The 23,213-nt window shown below is 45.3% G+C and overlaps 1 protein-coding gene across 1 annotated transcript in view; it reads right to left on the bottom strand.

Annotated features, from left to right (window-relative positions):
- Window positions 1–23,213, bottom strand: part of IFT43 (intraflagellar transport 43) — a 45,208-nt gene that overhangs the window by 20,507 nt on the left and 1,488 nt on the right. Inside the window, exons 3-4 of the mRNA XM_075713046.1 lie at window positions 18,037–18,066; window positions 8,585–8,652 (exon numbers count right to left, since the gene is read on the bottom strand). Coding sequence (XP_075569161.1) covers window positions 8,585–8,652; window positions 18,037–18,066 — 98 coding nt within the window. The remainder of the gene's footprint in view (window positions 1–8,584; window positions 8,653–18,036; window positions 18,067–23,213) is intronic.

The following is a 23,213-nucleotide window of genomic DNA, read 5'->3' as shown; positions in this document are numbered from 1 at the left end:
TGCAAGATCCGAGGCTCTATTCTGCCTGCCCAGGGAGGTGTGAGGGCGGCTAAGGCAAAGGGAAGCAATCATGGTGCCTTGTTAAAACGAACACTGAGGCGGCTGGCAGGAATGCCCGGCCTAGCGTGGCGTGGCGGGGGCGGCAGCCGAGGAAGAGAGAGGCCGGGAGCGCGGGCAGCCCCCTCGCCCGGCCCGGTCGCCCCCTGCCCGGGCGGGCAGCTCTCCGCTGGGCGCCGCCGCGCTCCCCCCGGCCCCCCGCACCCGCGGCGCAGCGCCCTCCCCGCTCCGCCCCGGCGCCGAGGGGCCCAGCGCCGCCGAGGGGCCCAGCGCCGCCGGGCCGGCGCTGCTCCGGGCCGCGCATCCCGGGGCCGCCCGCCGGCGCCGCAGCGTTGCCGGGCCGCGGCCGCCCTCTGCCGGGCCCCGTGGAGGCTGCGGCTCCCCGGGCCGGTCCGCCGCTGAGCCAGGAGGGGGGCGAGCCCTGGGGCTTGGATGGGGCTGTCTGCAACCTGCGGGGGTGGCGGGCCGTCCCCGGGAGGCTGGGCGCACACCGCAGGAGCGGTGGGGCCGCCGGCCGGGATCGCAGGGTATTTCTGATATTTTACGGGGTCCTGGCAGCGCGGGGGAGAACTTCATCTGCCTGCGTGTATTGCCCGGCATGTCTCAACCATGTCTCTTTATGAATCACGTGGAACCAGAAAGCTGCTTCAAGCTGCCCTCTTGCTAAAAGAATGAAATGGAAAAAAAAAAGGGAACGTCCTGATGTTCAGAGGTACATTTTGTTTTGGTTTTGAGAGAGCATGGTGATCAAAGGGAGAGCAGAGATGGGTTGCGTGCCCAGGAAGCTACTCACTGGCCAGCGTTCTGCCTCTGCGCTTCCATCCAAAACCATACCCAACCGCAATGCCGAAGGCTTGGCTCAGCCCACAGGGAGACATGAAGCCTTTTGCCTCTAGGGCACAGACTGTAATTCAGGTCTAGGCCTGAGGGAGGAGGGGAAACAAAAAGATGAAAAAGGACATTGTACTCTCTTGCTCAAGTATTTTTTTAGTGCCCATCACCACAGTGAGCGGGCGGTGAGCTACGAGTTGCAGCTTGTTCAATAGCCTAAGGCACAACTAAGTTACACATCCAAAATGACGCACAAGTGCTAACTGATTAGTTTCCCCGGCTCTCCAAGCGTGGGTCTTGGTCACTGCTTGTTTGCTGAGGCACAGGGAGAGAAAAACACTCATCAAAGCTGTATGTGAACTAGAACTGCAGCCCATGCTGGAAAGCACTACCACGAGGTGTCTTCTCAGCTATTGCACTGCACCTTCCTTGGGACTCTGATCAGTTCTAAGTTTCCACCCCCTCTCCCTGGACTGTGGCAGCCTGGAAAAGCCAGATTTGCCTTGATTAAATCAGGGACTTCAATTTTCACATCTCCTAAAATCAAGGCAAGTTTTGCCATTGATTTCAGCAGAACGAGGACTACTATGAACTATTTCTGTCATAGGATGTCACCTCACAGTCCTCCACTTCCAAGCCCTGAGGCACATGGATATCTACATCTCCACAATGGGGTTTTGGGCAGACACAAATTTTTTTAAACTGTAATGGTCCCACCATCCGCTTTCTGCCCCTCACAGGCTCCCTGGGCTGCTGGGACCACATGTTGAACACACAGCCCTAAAGCACAGCACTGGAGGAAGAAGGACGCAGCGATGAGCAGGCATGCTCTGTGGGAGGGGATCTGAAGACACAGCGGCTAGCCGGCTCCAGCTGAAATGGGCTTGTGAGGCACTAATCAATCTCTAGCAGAAGCGTTGTTGTTTCTCCTCATGTCCTAATACATGGGCTTGCTTAACAGAAACAACAAAGGAGGAAAGCTCTGGCAAGCAGGATTTTAGGAACTGGCACGAAAGAACAAGCTGACAGAGAGAGCTCGCAGGGGTCACTGAACCTCAGCCTACTCACTGCATCGTCCCCCGAAACAGATGTTCCCAGGGTTCCCCCGCTCCCTCACTGGTAGAGAGCTGACCGGCAAAGCTGTTCAGAGCTCCCACTGAGCAACAGAAAAAACAACAACACTCAATACAAATTCCTGCTGTGTGGGAAAACAGCGCTGCAGTTTCTAGAGGTATCCACCACACATCTTTGGTCCTTGAGAACAGGGGCTCTTATCCAAGTCATCACGTCTTCAGTCTCCAGTAAGCACCAGGGCCAACTCTCACACCAAATGGCTCTTGAGGCTACAGCAGCATTTCAGTTTCCATTTAAAGGGAAAAGCACACTTCTGATCCTCATCATTTCACGGAAGAACTGACAGCTAAAGGAGACAGAACTAGAATACAAAGAAAAAGGTTGTTTTGTTTTTCTCAAATCCCATGACAGAGAACAAACTCGTGATTCTGAAGTACCGGGCCAAAAACTTTTTACTTGTGATTGGTCTCACTGAAAAAATTTAAATGAAAAACACTAGAAAGAACTAGGTGTTTATTACTGAATGGCACCTTGTGCTGTCATCTGAGAGCAACAGCTTCTGAAAGAAGATGTTTTAAGAACTTGGATTAAGAATTTGAGAATAGTAGAGGGGTTATATGGGGAACGGGACTGGGGGAGGGGGGGAAATAGGGCCAAAGCAAGTAGATCAGGTCATCTTAGGTTTCTTTCCAACGGTAAACTGCACTAAGCTAAACTTCACAGCCAACTTAGAGGTGACCTACAAAGGCCAGGCAAGTTTTTAGTCTTGGCTTTGACAGAAACAAAAGGGTTGCAAGTTGCATGTGTTCTTCAAGAGGGTTTTGCTTTTTTAAACTAGAAATATTTAGGACAGCAAGGATAGTATCCCCTGAATTTGCTGGTAAATTCCTTGGAGATGCAGAGAACTAAGGAAGGAAGATGCTTTTTCCTCAATCAAAAAAATCAAAGAGCCTTCACCCTGAGCACACTCTGCTACCTCAGCAGCTTACATGGACTGTTACCGAAATGTCACACTCCTGGTCTGGTTTTGTTATGCAGACTTCATTTTCTAGGGGAGCAATAGGCTACAATCCTACTAGTTCTTCCATTGCCCAGTGTCTTTCAGGAAAAAGAAGTCAAAGAAAACTTCACTAACAGAGAAAAAATAAACAGAAATCTAGCTTAAAAAGAAAAAAAAAAGAAAAAAAGGTTAAGAAAGAAAAGAAAAAAGGAAAAAGAAAAGGCCCAACTCTTTTTCCAGGCTCCTGTGGGCACTGCAAAGACACAGGAATGGGCAGAAGTCTAGCATTTTCTCTTTGCAGGAAACCCGTGCAAGTCACACTAAGCAGTATTAAAAGGAAAAAAATCCCCTATCACAGCCATGGTACTGAGGGATTCTCAGGTAACTCTTCTGTCTTTTAGGGACTTTCCTTTTCTGCCAGTTATCTTTACTGAGTCTAAACACAAACACCGAGGAGAGCTCACCCCCACAATGACATGGAGGGACAAGAGGACAAGAGCCTGTTAGCATTCCTGGAACATCCAGCCTATTAAAAAAAAAAAAAAAAAAAAGAAAAGAAAAAAGAAAGGGGAGGGGGATGGGGGGGGAGAAAAACCCACCCTGGGCCTGCACATTGCAGCTTACCGCCATCTTGATGTCCTTGATGCGTGCCGATGGCATGGAGGCGGCTGGCACCAGATCAGCCCAAGAGAAGAAATGAGAGGCCAATGGAGATTTATGTGAGGAGAGTGAGATGGACAAGGTAAAATTGTCAGGAGGAGTTGTTAGAAAGTAAAATATATTGTGACAATTCCACTCCTGCCGTTCATCAATAAACTGACAGATCATTTAGTGTCAATTAGGAGTGATAGATGGACAAGTCCCCATGATCCTGGGCCAAAATTAATGGCTGGGAGGGAGAGGGTGATTGAAAATGACGGCTGACATTGAGAGGAAAGTCCTGAAGGTCCCCAAGGGGCCATTACTTGCCTCATTCCCTTGCAGATCAATGCAGGGACAAACCCAAAAACAGACACTTCAAGACAAAACTTAATCAGACTTCCTTTTCTTTCTTCTCCTTCTAAGTTGTACCCCCTCACTTGGCAGCCTTGATCCTTTGTGCCTATACTCTTCACATCATTGAGGACATCCATAGATGGCTGCAAGATGCAGAGTGAGGCTGCCCTCTTCCCCACAGCCAGGAGCCTGGCTCTGCTCCTAACATGGCAGTGTCACAGGGAAGCCCAGCCTGAGATTTACCTCAACACTGCTGGACTGGGAGTAGAGGGCAGAAGCAATGGCACAAGCTTCCCCCTACCATGTCAGATAGAGAAACTCATGAGCACTTTACTACTCCCACTTGCAAGACAGGGATGGCTAGGGGTTCTATAAACCAGGCACTCTCAGGGGTCATTTCGTATAGATACAACACAGGATAGTTTAAGCCCGTATTTTTGAAACAGGAGGTTTCTAACTTTACTTACCTCTAGAGACCTTGAATCATAAAACCCCTTAATCTCTTAAATAACTTGCCTCCAGCTCCAGGGTGCAATCTCACCATTGCCCATCCTCCAGAGCCCTCAATGACATCTACACAGAGGCTGGGTTGCCCTGCTCTAAAGGTCACCCCGACTGCGTTCCCTTCCTTCCTATGGGCCCTTAATATTCGCCTTCTTGTTAAATGCATTCCTGGACACTGAACCACCACTTCTGTTCCAAATACTGTTCCAACCATGATCATCTTCCTAAACAAGCCTTGATTATTCCAACTCTGCATGACCTATCGGTCAGAAAGGAGAAGTTTCAGTTGTAGCTGGAGCACCTGTTGCTAAACTGCCACAACCCCTGTAGAAGAAAGGAGGTACACGTGCAGACACTGGAAGGGACTTCCTACTGAAAGCAGCACTTGCATTTGCTTGCAGGGCCACCTAAACGACCTGTGTTTATTCAACAACCCCAGCTGCTGCCTGTGGAACTGTCTGAATTTTAAGGGGCTGATTGCAAGACCAAAGGGATCAAGGACCCAACTAAACTGGAAGTGTCCCACGAAGCAAACAAATAAAGATACTAATAGGGAGAAAAATGGAAGAAATTCTGTATGGAAAGTCAAACAGATGAGATCAGCAGAAGCTAGAACTAAATGGATCCTGGAAGCACCTCTCCGTTGTCAAATCCTCACCAGAATGCAAAACTGAGTTGCCTTTTCCTTTTCCCATTGGCAGGCATTTTGTGTTTCTTCCTTCTGATGCATGAGATAACCTGACAATAAACCTCTGCTTTGCTTGTCACAAGTGTCAACACTGATGGCATTAAGGACATCAGCACAGCATTCAGAATGGCACTTGGGCTCCATCCAGTGGTTAGATAGCTGCTTCTGTAGCAAAACCAGCTGTAATTACTATTATTTATGTAATCTCAGCAGGGTACTAGGCCCCAAGTGGCTGCCTAGTTTCTTGGCTGGTCCCCTTCCCTCTAATACTGGGGCTAGAACATTGCTGGGGCAGCAGTGTGACTGCCTCTTCTCATAGAGAGTGATTGTTCTGTGTGAGTACAAATTTAAATAAATACAGCAGATTCAGGTACAGAGGGCCCCATCAGTAAGGAAAAAAGATTCTTCTGTCACTACTTTGCGCCATTTATTTGCTGACTGCAGAGGACAAGCCTGAGGGTTTGCTCAGACACTTACCTGCAGTCCTCATCGTTATCCACATTTACAAAATGGGACTCCTAGCAATGACAGCTGTTCTACAGAGGCACTGAGTCCAAAGTAATCTTTCCATGCTTGAATTTTGAAAACTTACCATTAAAAGACAGCATTTTGATAGTTCTCAGGAATTTAAGTATCTGACATTTGTAATTGCTATGGGAACTCATGATAAAATACTTTCTCTTACTTGCACACCATCTGTACAAGTTAATTTCAAAACTAATTACAGGTTGGAAAACTTTAAGGGCCCTACTCCTCTTCCTATCTTACAACTATGAGACAGCAGTAGTCTGATGGAAAGAATCAGCAAGATGGTGAGAATATTTGCAAGTTTACCTAGGTATGACAAAAGCTGCGCAGGTAAGGGACTAAGAGAGAGCAGCAAAGGTAGAAAAACAGGTTGCAAATTAAATTCTACTCTGACATGTGCCAAAGAGAAACACAAAGAACAGTTTCAAGTGATCATTTCGCATTTGTAAGACTGAACTAGAAATACAGCAGAAAAGAGTTTAAGTATCCCTGCAGGAAAAGCAACAACTCTGCAGCTGCAGCTGGCTGAATCTGTCAGAAACGAACTAAAAGCTTAGACCTCAAATGGGGAGAGAATAACACATAAACAGCTACAAGATCATTTCACAAGTGGCTGCAGTATCCTGTCTGACCTACAATGTATTTACACAACACAGAAAATCTGACTGTAGCCACTCTGCTAATCCTTCCTTCCTAAGTAAAAAAAAATCACAGATTTTAACACTGTCAGTTCTGAAAACCAAATTACTTAAAGCAGTACAATTCCCATATGTAGGCTTAGTTACACTGGCATAAAAGTGCTTATACCTACATCTGATACATAGAAGCATGTTATTCTTAACTACATCTACACTAGTGAAATTGGAGCAAGTTAACTTGATGGGCTTCTAAACTGAGTCAAGTTGGTTGAAAAGCTGTGGGGAGATAGAGCCTGAGAAAACAGAAACAACAAAGCTACAGCAACATTGGTATGACATCAGCCGATGACTCAGACTTTTCACATGAAGGCTTTACTCTGGGATATGTCACACAGACAGCCTTACAGGCCAGCATCTCTGCTTTTTTAAGGGAGAGGAGAGAGATCAGCCTGGGGAGAATACACAGCTGAAGGAAAGAAAAGACAAGGAAACTAGTTGTGCAAAATCCTTGTACCTCACATGACTAAAGAAAGTCAGAACAAACCTCCCCTTCATAAAATTTATTCAATAAAAGCTCTTAATACAAATGAAAAGAAGGCTGTCAGATATGACATGATACCGTATGCATGACTGAGCAAGGGGCACATCTTCATCTCATGTCCCACTGTGCAGGGTCTCACAGGTAGAAAGGTCTGCAGCCCTCCATCTCCTGTTCTGCTTCTTCAGCTGAATTGCGTCCAACCTCATAGGAACATTTACTCCAGACACCTGCTATGTCTGTAAACCATGCAATTGGAATGCTGGAGAAGCACCACTGATAGCTACTGCTCCAAATCTATCAGATGAGGCTAATGTCAAACAATGGAAAACATCCTAAAGTAGCACATGGCACAGTGCTGTTACATTAGGAACCTGTACACTGTCCTTCAGGGCACATTAGGCACAGCCCTGAATAACTGTATTACCTCCAATCCAGCCCTTCACCTAGACAACAATAATTTATGTTTCCTAAACAATGCACTTCACCCTGGTCTCTGCTATCACATTTCCATAAAGCTTCTGCTTGGTCCTACAAAGATCCAGGATCATTGGTGGCATTTTTTTTATAACCCTGAGGTGGATGCATCTTTGCAATGGCAACTTCTAGCTGCAGCCAGCATATGAAAAATAGTATCATTATCAGAGTTAAACTGGAGAGAAACAGGAGTTCAGGCTAAGATCTTCATTCCTTTGCTTTACTCCAGTCTCCAGATTTTCAGCTGATTTATTCTTCAAAGAGAGTGATAATTTTCCCAGAAAAGTGCTGTTTTCCAGAAAGGCTACCCCTGAATATAGACCGCCTTTCTCATCTTCCAAGACATACTGACTGTATAACAGGTTTCTGAATGTCCTCTCCCATTCTCAGCATTACAGGAAAGAAAATACATAACTTTTCCATAAATCAGAGTGCCTCCAAAATATGTGTCCAGACATATACACTGTTATTATAGGCCTTAATGTATACAAGCAATCTCACACCACTCCATGACTGAGCCCTTCAGCTCTGTGAATAGGAAATATAACACCAACATAACTTTACAGCTTGAAAAATAACAGCTTGAAACCAAGTCATCTCTTCCCAGTCTGAACTGTCTTTAGTTTTCATACCCGTTCTATTACTATGTCCAGATATTTCCTTTCCCTTAGCTGTCCTTCATAAGCATCAGGCTTTTCAACCTACACTCTACAATTTGTATACTTTTTTCCTCCCATCTTTTCTTGCTGACCATCTCCATCCATCTCCATTATACCATAACCCCATACACACATAAACATTGACAAATTTCACCTTTACTGTCAAGGTTGATCACTAAATCCTGAACTGTTCATTGCATTCTTGTCAGTGGGGCACTGTCATGTGTCACTCTCTTGGAAAGAATGCAACCAGTCAAATCCCCCCCTCCCAGCTCCTGCATTTAACATGCTTATTATGTTCCTGACTCCTTCCAGTTACTGTACCAGGTAAGGAATACACTGCCTCTGGCAGACAGTGACATGTACACAGTACTGAGCCCCACCAGGCCAATTTATGAAGAGCATTAGCCAGTGGAATCAAGCAAGAGCAACATTTCAAATGGTCTGAAGGAGTTACAATGATATTGGAGACACAGGCCATCTACAAGATCCAGAAAAACTGTTCCAGTGCCTGTGACAGCGAAGCCCAACTAGTGATGTTCATTTAATCCATGCCTAAAGCCCCTCTTAATAAGGGAAGAGGTGAGGACTCACTTGGTAGGCGCCAGTACAGGATCATCTGCCCAGCCTCCTTGCCGGCGTGGGGGTTTAGGTGGTGGACCCTTCAATAAAGAGAACAGACACGTTACAGCCAGCTCCAGTCAAGGCAAATTCAAGCCAATTGAGACACCAGATCCACAGATACTGATGTAACTCTTTATCAAATAATAGAAGGAGAGATAGTATTCAAAATGCTGTTTATTCATAAACTAAAAAGAAGACAAATATTGCAGGACAGGTTTTTAAGTGTCTCTGTAAGCAAAAGGTGTCTCACTCTAATCAGTATCTTGACACGTTTCAGGTCTGTGTGCCTTTGACTTGTCCGGGACACACAGCAGCAGGCTGATCCGCAGAGGATGTGCTCTCCTGGCAAAACATGGTTCACTGGGAACTTCTTCCTTACTGCTGCCCACATTTCAGTGGGAGGTTCCACATGTTACATGTTTCCTGGGGTGCAAGTCAGCTCATTTCAGACATCTGGTTTTAGATGAGGAATTGCTCCTAAGAAGTGCTTGCTTTTGTCCACTGCCTAGAATAGGTTAGATGCAAGTTCAGATACAAGCAGCCATACCAAACACCTCTGAAAGTTAGCTGAGATGAATCCCACCACTGAAATGCTAAAAGGGAAGTTCATCTGGAGCTTAAAGACACTCCCTGCTATTTTCTTGCATTGTCTTGTGTGGCACTCTGCCGCATGGCAAGAGTAAACAGGAATTCAGCTTGGGGCTTATGATGGGAATTTTCAAAGAGCAGGGCCACAACTTCCCACCGTGTGGGAGCTGCCTGCTGCCTTTTGCAGTTTTGGGCTCAGTTCCTCCTGCCTGAAGCACCTCGTACAGCAGTGGCTTCAGTGTTTTGCATGACAGGCAGTGGTGAAAGCAGAGGGACAAAATGAACCCAATGCACGAATGTCAGTTTATATAGCTCGCAATTGATGGTGCCCAGTGAGGGAAGATGGGTTACAAGGACCTGTGAAGGGAACATGATGAGAAAGGATGGTTGGGTAAAAGATGTCCAAAACCAGGGAAAAATGGTAACTGCAAAGGAGTCTAGGCTGGAGCGATGAGGGGGGCAACAGAGGGCTCCCACAGCTTTTATTAAGAAAGGGAATGGGCTGGGTGACTCCTGAGGATTTTTGACTTGACAGAGGGGACCTCACATGTGTGTTGGGGTCAACCCTGAGCCAAAGCCAAATTACCTCTTGCCACAGACGGGGAAGGGGCTGAGCTAACCCCTGATGGTAGGGGTCTCCCATGTTTATTTCTTGAAGCAGAAGCATTGTTTGTGAGTGTGGGAAATGAAGAGAGCCTGCCAGGGGCAGCCACTGCCTGCTGCAGGGAGGGGGCACGACCCTGCATAGCTCCCTGATAGGAGCAAAAATAGTCATCCTCCAAAAATAAACAGGGAGCAGGAATGAGGCAGGAGCTGCAGTCCCAAAATACCAGCTTTCTTCGGCAAAGGGAGCACAGGAGGGCAGAGGGACAGGCAGGGAGCGTGAAACGCAGGAAACAGCCTCCTTATATGGGCTCATCCGCAGGGGACAGAGCTCAGTCGACTGGAATGACCATGTCACAGAATGTGAAGCCTTTAGGGGCCCAAGTGAATGGAGTTTTCTGATATTTAAATGATTCCCCCAGATTCTTAAGATGCCAAACCAGAGAAGAGGCTACAGTGCCAAAAAAGGAGCATTTTGAATTCAGTTGATCTGGACACACCCAGCACCCATGAAAAAAGGGAAAAACACACCACATATGGGCGTGCATGCCCACATAAACATCCCTATTCCCATTACACACACCCCTACCTCAAAAAACACACTCCCTCCCACATGGATCCTTCCCATGCAAACAACCCTCCCTCCTGCCCTCACACCATCTCCCAGATAGCCAGCAGGCCATGTTCCCAACACACAGCCTCACAACTCCTCGCGAAGATGCACAGTTACACAATGTCACCAAAGAACCTGGGCCATAAGGCTGAGGGAAAATGCAACATCTTCAAGGCATTCCAATGCACCTGCAATTTAATTTCCTCATCATCAAAACTAGCCTTCACATCCAAGATACCTCAAGTTAGGCACTCCAGATTAGAGGGTGATGAGAATGACTGCCCCAGTCTTTGCACAGGGCATGACACCCACATCATCTAGGGGTTCGATTCCAATGTCTTGCCAATGTTACAACATCTTCCCATCGATCATACACATCAGGCAACTCTGAATGTCTGTCAGACCCTGACAAACACCTCACATATACCTACAGGTCTTTTATTCCTCTTGCAATAAATCAGGTAATTGTTTTTGAACTGCCCACCGGAGCACTAGCAACAGGAAAGGTAATGTTAACTGTCAGTTGAGGATAAATAGCTTTTCTTTGTTAGTTGCCTGGAAAGTGCTGAAATAAGGTCACATGCCATATGCACTTTTGTCAAGTAAACAAACTTACCTTCATATACTTTCACATTTCCAAAACCTCAGCATAATTTACAATTGAGAATGCAATGTTGTGCATTGCCATAATACAGTGACAGGCAGGGACATTGCAGCTGCAAGCAAGAGCTTGAGGCAGAAAGCGGGAAGAATGTCAACCCCAGAGGGAGCAGAGCAGAAACAGAGGACATCGTTCATCCGTAATGGAGCAAATGTGCTCCTGAACACACCTTTTTGGTGAAAAAGACTGGGGGATTTAAATGATCAGAACTTATTGGTACCTATGTGTTATACTTGGGCAAGATTTTTATGTAGGTTCTCAAATGCAAAACTAAGCTATACACCCAAACAGGTTGGTGTCCAAAACACAGAGATTCCACCAGCTCCTGACAACAGTGTTCTCTCTCAGCTCTTGCTGCTCAGTCTCTTTCACGGCATTAACTAACCACTTGCTTACTGCGGTTTGCTTTTCCACTTAAGTTTTGTCAGTTATTTATCTCTAAAAGATTTCCTCTACCTTAGTTTCAGTAGGTCATCCACTTTTTCAAGGAACATTGCCATGGTCTGGGCTCTTTATTTTTTTCTCAGAAATTCAGTTCACCATTTTTGTGATGGCACTTTTCCAGTATTTCTCAGGCCACCTTACTTACCAACACTTTCATACTACCACCAAAATCGGTATTTTATTGCTCCCTTTGAAAAATGACTGGCCTGAATTCCCTCTCTCCTGCATTAAAGTAGAAACTCTACCCTCTTCTTTATCTGTAGTCAGGCCCCTTCTTATCAGGCAGATGCAGAATTCTCATTTGGCTTCCCCATTAAGGCAGAAATTTCCAGGCCACTTGTCAGATCACGTCTGCAGTTTTGAAGGTGCTAGTTGGATGTTGCTTCCCTCATGGAAGCAACTACCCTGTGTGTCTCTGGATCCTGAGCAAAGTTTCTTTTAGGACCTACCACGACACAGGCAGATCACGGACATGTTGGGTCCCTCAGATTCTCAGGCAGGTCTGGAAATATGGATTAATTTACCTTCATCAACATGACAACTCCTTTGGAACAGCGACCACTCTGTGCAGGGAAGCAGGGACTCAAATGACATTGACATTGTGCAACAGAGGACACACAATTTTTCTGTCATGTAATACATCTCGTAAAATGTGGGGGATCTATGTTCTGCCCAATATACAAACACTGTGAGATTTTATACAGTATGTAGGTGCCTTGTTTTTTTCCAATATTGACCACGGAGCAGAAAGGAAGAAGTATGGCCAGTCTCGAGCCTCCTCTTCTCCAGCAAATTGCCTGAGGCTCCCCTCACTGAGGAAAAGCAAATCTCCACAAACAGGCCTGATGAATTAGTTTTGACTGCTGCCAATTAAGGAGCTGTAAGTCAAATAGCCCCACTGCTTCCAAGCAGCCACATAACACTTACAATCAACACTGATCTCAGAGCATATATGATATCAAAAAGGGCTCAATTCCCAGATCTATGAAAGCCTTGGCTTCTTGCAAAGAACAGCCCATCTCTGCTAGCCCTCTTTATCATGTTCACAGATGGTTCAGGTAGTGCATCTGATTTTAATGAATCCCCTCCAAGGACTTCTGCATGTCTAAAATGCCTAGTAGAAAATACTGGATTTCCATTTCATCCACAAACTGTCCTTCTTTGTGGTCACTGACCTTCCTTTACTAGGGAAAGTACTATTGAGACAGAAAAAGTTCTTGGGGGGCTTTAAATATTCTCTGCCATCTATCACAGCAGGTAAAGGGGCAGCTCCTATTGTTAAACAGCTATCAAGAATTTCTTCCCTAAAACAATGGTCGGCTACCTAGTCAGCTTACACGTTCACCTGCCAGGAAAGCAGTATTACAGCATTTGGCATCTTAACGTGTCTTAACAGTTACTGCTCTCCCCTGCATGAAAACAGTGAAGCAGCACACAACAATCTGATTCTCTGAGCAAGGGGTTACCAGGTAGAATCCTCTCACAGCCCACAGTTACAGGACAGTGCCCCTCCAGCCCTCCTAGGCATGAACATCTCTCTATTTGCTGCAACCTTGTGCTACATGCTGTCAGACATGTTCCCATCCATCTCCACCACTCCTACAGTTCTTTTGCTGCCCTTCAGGTGGGTCCAGGAGCACTCAAAACATGAAATAAATGTGTGGAAAAGGAAAAGCTTTTAATAAAATTATTTGCAATGGGATTGTCCCTAATCCACATCAAGGTAGCCAAGCAGGGAGGATACTACTAAAGGCTGGGAAACATGGCTGACTAGAAATGCTATTTCAGTAGATGTCATCAAAAGGCTAGTAGATAACCTCAGAAAGCTGAAAATAACTGCCTTGCTGGCCAGCCACTCGGGGTGCACAGAAAAGAGGCAGCACAAGGCCTTGGGGAGCTCCAGGCCATGCAGTGCTGGGGCTCACACTGGGGAAGTTGGCCTAATTAGGGAACAAAAGTTCAGCTGCATTTTTTAGATTCCTCCTGGAGAATCTGGCCAACTTCCAGATGAGCGGTCCTCAGGAACAGGCTGGGAGTCCAGCATTTCTATAAGCAACCAGAAGACCACTGGAAAAAAAAAAGCAATCCATGTAAAATGGACGCAGGTAAAAAAGCCAGTGCTTCCCTGGATGCTGGTTCCCTTTGGTGGAGGGTGTTTATTAGCATAATGCAAGAATCCAAACATGACAGAAACTCTGGGACATGGAGGGACAAATTCAGCTCAGCCCAGGACAAACACACAAATGAGAGGGCATCCACAATGTGCAACAGCTACAGGAAATTGTGCCTCAGAGAACTCTCCCAGGTTCTCAGATATGCCAGTTGCTTCAAGAGCTACCTACTGCCAGTCCACCCCACTCCCAATTGCATCTTTAAGGCAGCAAAACCCTGGCAACGTGCTGTATACAAAATGCAGCTAGCCCTTGGTGAGGGCTCTTCTATAAGCTGAAGATCACAGGGGAGAACAGGATGGTAGAGAAAAACAATGCAGTCAGACTGTCAGGTCTTGGGGAATAGGAAATTTTTGTCCCAGCCACACACCAACACTCTCTAGATCTTAACTGCAATGCAAGTTGTGGATACAAAAAGGGCTATAAGGGACTGCCTTACAATTATACATGACTTCTTCGGTCATGAGCTCTTTGAACTAGAGTGGCTGGACAGTGCCTAAACCCCTGTGATTATTTTTACACAAATAAGGTCCCCCAGTAAGCACCCAGCTGAGTGCAGCCACCGCTGGGCTCCTCAGTCACACATTTCTAAGTTTCAGGGGATGCGGGGAAGAGCACTTGGGGGTTGGCTGCTGCACAGATCCAGACCAGACCAGACAATGGAATGACAGTTTAGATCTGAGTGCCAACCACTGTGCGAGGGTAAGAACTGGGTCAGGAAAATACCGCTCTGATTAAAGGCCCTGATCATATCAAGCCCCAGGCCATGTCTACACCACAGGTGCAGACACACCTGCAAGCAGGATCCATGTGAGTCAGCTCGAGTCTGGAAACAGTCTAACTTTAGGTCCTCCTGGTAACCAAGCCGGTACCTCCCCAGGTAGAGTGCAGGTTGCTTCTCACCAGGGGATCTCTGCATCATTCTGCACTATATTTCAGGATACAAATGCAGTCACTCAAACAACCCCTCTGAACTGGGCAACCTAGCAATGTAAGTCTACAATTGGCTTCACATTTCAGGTACTTGAATTTTTTTGATAGTTGTTCTTTGAACAAACATTCATTAAAAACAATTGTTCCTGACATGTTGTCTTAACCTAAAAAGCAACAGCCCATTTTTCCACCAAATTGTTTTAAAAGCACTGTGAACTAGAACTACAGGACGACTTGGTTGCCCCCTCAGGAAAGGTCAGAACCTCAAGTCCTCTTTCCAGTTGTTGCCTTAAAGCATGTCATCACTCAAACTCTGAGTGATATAGAGCCACAGAGGTCAGCATCCACCTAGCTAAGAGTGAGAAATCAGGTGCTTTCCCCACTTTAGTCTATGAAGGACCTTGAGATTACCTACGGCATGACTACTACCGCACAAGTAGAGAACAAGGTCCCAGCTGGACTCATTAGGACTGGAACAGACATCTTCCCACTCAAATGTTGCCTTCAGTTAGAAAGTCCTTCCCTGTGGCCCAAAAATTCTTTCAGTTCCATTTGCAAAGCAGAGTGGCTTCAGGACTGAGAGCCTTCTCAGACCCAGAACAGCTCATAGCTTTGTCATTACACATAATAGTCTCCAGGGAGGTGGGAAACATTACTTGATACATCTTTCAGGAGGAGGAAGAGGACAATAAAATCATATCTTCCAGCTTGGAAAGGAGATGGTGGGTTTAATCTTTAAGTATAAAGCGTGCAGCTTCAACATCAAAATGAACACCTCCATCCCTGGAGGTCCCCGAAGGCAAGGAAAAGCCCTCCTCCACTGCTGAAGGCTACAGGGATCTGGATCACTCACTGCTGGTGCAGGGACATGTGCTCCCAGAGCTCTCAGAATGGGGCCAGAACTCCACAGGACAGGGTTTCAGACACACTGCAGTTCCCAGCCACTCTTTACCACCTTAATAGATCCACAGGCCCATCCTGAGATTGTCTACGTACTACACAGGCACCTAATACAGGCTGTGGATTTTGCTATGAGGATAAGGCATCTAAATCCCCCTGCGGATCTGCATTTAGGAAATCCCCACAGCTTTTCTGCATAAAGCTCTAGCCCTCCTTTCAGACAGGGACTAAAGCAAACCAGAGAAGGGACTTCTCCAAGGCCCCAAAGCAAATCCATGGCAAAGCCAGGAAAAGAACCCACCAAAATCCTGGCTCACAGCCATCTTCATACTCCTCCTGCCTATTCTGCCTCCGCAAATTAACTGAGATATTAGGATACACCCTTTATTATACCATTGATCAGCCTTACAGCCTTTGGCTAAATGTCCCAGGCAGCCTTGGAGGGTGCAGCCAAATGAGTGATTCAGCTGGCAAAAATTCAGATCCAAGATGAGTGATTTGCCAGGGGATGCAAAACAAGTCTCAGAGCAGGCAGATGCCTAGAGGGCAGGACTTCAGGAGGTACGTTCACATCAACAGCCCAGATGCGGCTGTTTGCTAGTATTCAGGCAGCCACAAAGTATCTTCAGTGCAGCAAGAGGAAAGAGACCAAATCCAGGAAGAGTTCAGATCTTAACACTCAGCACAGCCCAAAGGGAGTTCAGAGAAGGGTTACATGAGCCATCAGGGGGACAAAGGGGCCAACTTCGGACAAATGATTCAAGAAGCCAAGTATTTCAGCTTGGCCAGGCAATGACTAAGGGAGGGATAATACTGCAACAAGTTTTGGATCACACTTTATAATATACAGTTCCCCTAATGATTGGTTTGGAAGAGACTTACAATACAATTAACAGAAGTTTGTAAGCATATAGTATTATAAGTTACAAGCAGCTTACTGATCAGTTAGATTTCTCAGCACTCAGTTAACCATTTTGTTACCCTTCACAGGCATTTACAAATGGAAAAATACTATAAAGTGTGACTGTGATGCTTAAGAGCATAAGCCTGAATAAAGGGTGCAGGAATTATCTGAACAAGAGGGGTTTCAAAGCAGGGATCACTCCATACTAAGGAAAATCTCCTTGCCAGGCACCATTGCATAACATCCCTGAGGCAACAACAATTGCTCATGTGGAAGAGTCACATCAGTTTAGTTATTTTAATGAAATTTAGCAGCCAGGAGCAAGAAGGCGCCTGTGGCATGTGACCAGCCACCACTCAGTACAGCAGACCTTGGGAATCAATGTAGGGCACTGTATGGAGGTGGAATTAGTTCCAGTGAAATGGCTGCAAGGACTGGTTCCGGGGGGGTGGTGGGGGAAGTTTAGATCAATTATCAGGAAAAATTTCTATTGGGTAACCAGTCCCCAAAACTATACCCATCAGTGGGAGGCCTCTTTCCCTGATAAATGGAAAAGTGCTCTGGGCATAGTCCTGAACCATCCATCACTGAAAAATAAACCCAGTGGGTCTTTCCTACAATATCATCTCTAGCACTACCAAGAGAAAACTAAGCTAATCTGAATAGTCTTGACTCCTTGTGATGAGCATACCCTTCCGAGGCCAGAATTAATGAGATGGGTGATACGGGTTTCTTTTCTGGGCTTTAAATTTCACAAGTGAATCTACTATGCTACCAGTACTGTGCTGGGGCTTCAGCAGAAGGAATTAAGAGTACAGGAGAGGATGCTTTAACTGTCTAACATATACAGAGAGCAACTCTAGCCAGGAAAAATTGTGCAACACCAATTCCATGGTTAGGAAGAGTACAAGTCAATTAGCCCAAAGACTTTAACAGAAACAGGTACTAGTTCTCAGGTTGTTGTGAACAGCACCACCCTGGCTTCTAATGCCAAATGAATACTGAGTTGTATTTAGGTTTGCTGCAGGATGAGAAAGGATACGTGTATCCCTTTCCTCTGTGTAACAGGAGCCTGGCAAGAAGCACTATACCACCCTATTAACCACAGATATTAGCATTCCAGTACAATAAAAAGGAAAGACTCATAGAAAATAAAGGCACACATCCTTGTTACTACTGGCTGGCCTTCTCCTCTGGGGCACCAGCAAGACTTCATAATCCCTGAAGACAAGTTTCCATGTTATGGGAGCAAGCTAACCATACTGGACAGCAAATCTAGGTTCAGTCAGGTTTTGTACTCTAATAGCTAATTGCTGCCCTGGCTTTTAAATGAAAATAGAGTATTTTTCCAATGGCCACACATACATCTGTGACCTCAGAACAAGATGCAGCACCTGATAAGAGTAGCTGTTACAAAGACAATAAAAAAACCTGTCAGCAATAGGAACAGAGGATGCAGGAAAGGCACTGCATCTGAGGCAAACTTTGTCTTATTCTCCAGTACAAGAGTCCCCTCTTAACGTAGTCTCCAGACACATGAATAGGTTAGTCCTACTAGTCCCCTTCAGAGGAGCCAGCATCTACCTAGAAAGCCTCTAGTCTTACATGATCAACCTTTTCCTCAGGGTCTTCATCCTAGAAGGATCAGGAGGGAAAAAGAGAGAAAGCAGTTAAAAGGAAGAACTATGGAAGCCTGCACAAAATAGCTTGAAGATTGACATGAATGGCTGTCCTGCGGCACATGCTTTGCAACCTTATTCACTTCAACAAAGTACAAAGTTGATCCCACCACTGTAAGATTTTATATCCACAGTCATTTATGCATATACCAACTGTGATAATATAAAGCAGGTCTGTTCGACTGCAATGGCAGGAAAGTCTGCCAGCAATCAGACCTTGAAAAGCATACTAAAGAAAAAAACCATACAAATGAGAGCAAGGACAGACTTAGTTCCCTCTCCCTATAACATGAGAAAACCCAAATTATCCAGGTGTGTGGGACGCTAGAGAAATTTGTATGGATAGGCTCTGCAACCATGCCAGCGGCCAGAAATGATGCTGGACTGGTCATACTGGGGGTTCTATACTGTAGCAGGCTGCAGCCCTTTTTTCAGGAGCTACTGTTTCTGAAGACAACCTCAGATCCTCCACTGGGAGCAGGAGCTGTAGCAGTTAGTGTAAGACAGCCATAGCTGACAAAAGTGTTAGCTTTAGTGCATGAACTTTAGCTAACCCTATAGTATAAGGTAGTAGCTTGGTTACAGGGTAGATGAGTAACTCAAGGAAAGCAGCCTGTTAATCACTGTGAAAGTTGCAAACTGGTTGAGAACCTTTCTAATGAGCAGATGGCTAGCACCAGCAGTGGTGACAACTGGTTGTTAGGCACCGAATGCAAGGAGGCAGCAATTAAGAACCTGGTAATATCTACACTATCCTAGAAATGACAGTGTTCAGAATCACTCAGGGAGAGAATCTAGGGTATCCCATGACCCTGCACCAGGAGTACGTGCAGGATGGCTGGAAACACTACACTAACCCACCTGACTTTTCTTCTGGACTGCATCATCTCTCCTGTGGAACAGGACAGCCATGTGATTCATAAATTGCATATATCTCTGAAGTGGTTTGGTATCTGAGGCCACTTAGTGTCTGCGCTGTCATCTGGTCTTATGGTCTTACCATGACAGCAGCAGAGGGAGGCTACATGCAGGTTAGGGCAGCTGGGGGACAGAAGTGTCCATAGCAGTGAGCAGCATAAATGAAATCAGATTTGACCAACTGGTAAAATCTGTTGGAGGTATAAGACAGTGTCAGCCAGGGACCCACTTGTTCTCACACCCGAGAGCAGAAAGGTTTCTGTGGGGCCCAACATGACCTAAGCTTCTCCAGATGTACGGAGCCCAAGTGGTACAGGATTCACAGTAGCACAGAAGGAAATCCAGCTGGACAGCACATGTTGGAAAAGCATTTAAATAACCACTTCTTTGAGCAATCTTCTACATGAATTGCACCCTCAGCAGTTGATTTGCAGTTGTTTATTCACTTGGGTTAGGTAAGAGTCCTATTTAAACGATGCCTGGATGTCAGCCTAAAGAGTCACTGCCAGGAGTGTTTCTGAGCTGGGCGGTGGAAGTCCAAATAGCTGCTTTGCAAAATTCACCTGTGGGAACATTCTTCCAATATGCAGTGGAGGTGGCCCAAGCTTCTGTCTGTCTACATGAATCTATCCTCAATAAGGTATTTTTTACAGCACAGAAACGCTCACTTTTTAACTATCACCCAAGGACCACAACTCCATAGGCAAGCTTACAAATACCAAGTACGATGAGAGAACATACTTTCAGAAGTGAAAGCACAGAGCTTTTCCTCAGGCTTTGGTGAAATGTAGGGAAGACAACCAGCAGAGAACGTAGATGATTTTTGGGCAAATCCTGATATAAAGTGAAAGTGATCCTGTCCTACCTATGTGAAGATATTCTCAACATAGCCTGGAAAATCCTCATCCTTCAGGCTGACATATTGCCTATTAAAGCAGTCTCCACTCAAAGGATCTACAAAGTGCTGCCAGAGAAACACCGACAACATCATATTGAGATTGTAAGAGGTAGAAACCAGGGAAGTCTTGAACAAGGTCCCAAGGAAAACCCATCACTGTAGGATGAAGAGAAAACAGACTGTGGAAGCAGGATAACATTACAATATTTTTGCATACTGATATCTTATGGAACAGCAAATAGTTCACTCTTGCTGAGAGGAGACACAGAAAAGGAAAAATTTGCTGATATATTTTAAAAAAAGGCTTTTCCACTCAGCTTTCCAAATCAATCTCCTCAAGAGCTCCAAACCTGGCCAAACAGCTTCTTTTGGTGGATGTCATCAGGCCAGCATTCATGTTGTCAGGTGCAGCTATGTTAGAGCCAGGAAAAAGGTCTGACTTTTACTCTATGGAAGTGTCCAGAAGTCTTGGTAGGATGGGACAGCAAAGATCTTCAACAGATCCCATTATATGATCTCCCCCTCCCATTATACAAATAACATGACCAGCTTGGGTTTGTCCCATTTTGTCAGAAAGCTGATAGCATCAAGATGAGTAAAAAGTAACACGTCAAGCCAGGGGATGGGAAAGGCCTCCCAATGGAAAAATGGATACATTACCCCTCTGAAAATGAATGTTTGAAATGCGGAGTTCTGGCATGCAGCGAGCAGATTTATCTCTAGGAATTCCCATTTACAGCATATTCCCCTGGGTGCCCAAGAAGTGCCTGCCGATTTGCCAAGGAGCTCTAAAGGCCAGGAACACGCACAGCCATGACTGCAGGAGGATGCCGACTGCACCAATTACAGCAAATAATCATGTTCCTTCTTGCCTCGTAAAATAATACATAGCTACAGTGTTGTTTGTTAGTACTTGTACTTCTGAAAAGGCAGGAATGCTCTGCATGCCAGATGGCAGACTATGAGCTTTGTGACCATTGGTGAGCCCCTTGAAGAGAAAGAGGTCTAAATTTGAAGGTAATGCATATACTTCCACACAGGAATGAGAATTATCAGAGACTTGGGCAGAGATACACCACTGTAGTTAAGGAACTTGCTGTGGGAGATATATGCATACATATACAGGCTCTGAAAAGATACTAAGATATCATACTGCTTTCATAGAGCTTGGAGGAAGCATATTAGGCTACAAGACGCAAGAGACTGCAGTTGCGCCCTAGGGAAGGAGGTTTTAACAACACATTTGTGAGAGGAGACACACAGCTGAGGACATGTACCAGTCTGGAGTCTCTTTCAGAAGACAGAGTCCAGGTCAGGGAAGGATCAGCAGTAATCTGGTAAGATCTATGCTCCAAGTCAGATGATTTGCCTATTGACTTCAAAACAAAGATCTTTTTAATTATGTTAAATGAGTTGCTCACCCCTCAAAGTGAATTTCCTTGTAATAAGCCCAAATGTTGAAACATGGATAGACAGGTACTTTTTGCTTCCTTCAAGTAAGCTGCTCTGACTGGAAAACACTTCCTGGATGGTTCTCAGTGTCATGAAAAGACCAGAACAATAGCACAAATGGTATGTTCATAACAGAAATTTGAGCTGGGTGGAAACTGGGTGGATTGACATGGAATTAAAAAAAAAAAAAAAAAAGGTCAAGTTGAATTCTTAAAACAGTTTTAAAACTCTGAGGAACTACAGAAGGCAGAATCACCATCCTGAATGTGAAACTGCACATGAAGGTGTGAATATGGCAAAGGTGTAAGACAAACCCCTTTGTCTTCAAAATCAGTAATAAGAATAAAACCTCCTGTGCTGAAATTAATTACATGGGGCCGCCACTACTGCCAGTTCCAGAAAAAAGTACTTTTTTTTTTGTTTTTAAATTTGCGTTTCTTTTGGGAAGGTTCCTTGAAAAGGTTTCAAGATGACCAGATGGCTGAATGAGACATCCACTGTAACAGCTGACCCCACCACTTGAAGGCAAGCCAAGGCCAAGCTTCCAGAAAAGTAAAAGGTGATTGCCAATCTAGGGTGAAGGAAAAAACAATATTAGTTCTATTAAATGCTCACTTTGGTATCAAATATGATCATATATGAGAAGCCTCCAATCCTGGAGCAAATGAAAAGGCTGAGGATTATTTATAGTGGATTTTGTCTCTTCTCCAGTAGCTCCAAGCTTTTAACAGCAACATTTAGCAACAAGGAACTGTCTGAAGGGAGACTATTGACACAAACGGTTCTTCCTCGTGGTTAAGATCCAGTAATAACATATTTGAATCTTGTAAGGCGTGGAAGGCCTCACCCTTCTGCTGCTGAAAAACTCACTGCTTTCAAATAGAAGACTGTAACTATTTCTTAGTCCTCTCCAGGGGTGCCCAAGGACTGGAGCCTTTATTATCTCTTCCCAGCTATTACAATGGCTACGATGTGAGACACACCAAATACAACTGCAGTAAGTTACAGTTAGTCAGCTGTACCCCTACATCACACCCTGGTCTCTTTCTAACCAGGGAACCAGTCCATGAACTAGGATGGCCAGTTCCAGTAAGAGAACAATCTGACAGTGAGCCACCCTAATCTGGAGGCTAACCAATGATTACACCCACTTAAACCACCAGCTGGTTTCTTTAAGATTTTCTTTACCTATGAGGCCAATGGTTATTTCAATTTCTTAAATTATGCCTTCTGCAAACTCCCTCACGGAATCCCTCCTGAACTCCTATAGCATACCTAGGGAGGGGAAAATGCATAGGTGGGAGATGATTCTTCATTATGCCTATCAAGACATAAAAGCGTACTTTCTCCAGAAGAAAAGCCTGTTCTCTGAGGTATTATCGTAAGCTAAGCCATAACAGTGTATTTTCAACAGTGTCACAGGGACTCCAAGGAAATATCCCCCCACAACACCATTTTGGCACAAATAGCTGGGACACAACTACTCAACGTAATAGTTCCGTCACGGCACAGAGGATCAGAGTAGCCACTCCCAAGACAGAAGGTCCCAGGGCTCTGAGCACAGTAGCTTGAAACACAGTTGGTGCCAGGGTGGCCAGCAGGACAAAGTGGATTTCCAGTTTCAAGAAGACAAGAATATGGTATTGCTGGAGACCATGACTGGCACTGCAAAAAGCTAAGTATCATCTCATTTAAATAAATATCACTGTCAATAAGGTGGAAGTCTGATGACCCTTTTGTCCACGTGAAGGTGTCAGGGAGCAAAATCTGCATGTCATTTCTTGACAGGTGCTCCTTCCAGCAGGAGATGGCCTGTGGAGAAGCCATGCTAACAT

This window comes from Pelecanus crispus, chromosome 6 (assembly GCF_030463565.1).
Source record: "Pelecanus crispus isolate bPelCri1 chromosome 6, bPelCri1.pri, whole genome shotgun sequence".
Lineage (NCBI taxonomy): Eukaryota > Metazoa > Chordata > Aves > Pelecaniformes > Pelecanidae > Pelecanus > Pelecanus crispus.
The sequence above is the reverse complement of the archived record's forward strand: the minus strand, read 5'-3'. Positions and strand labels throughout refer to the sequence as shown.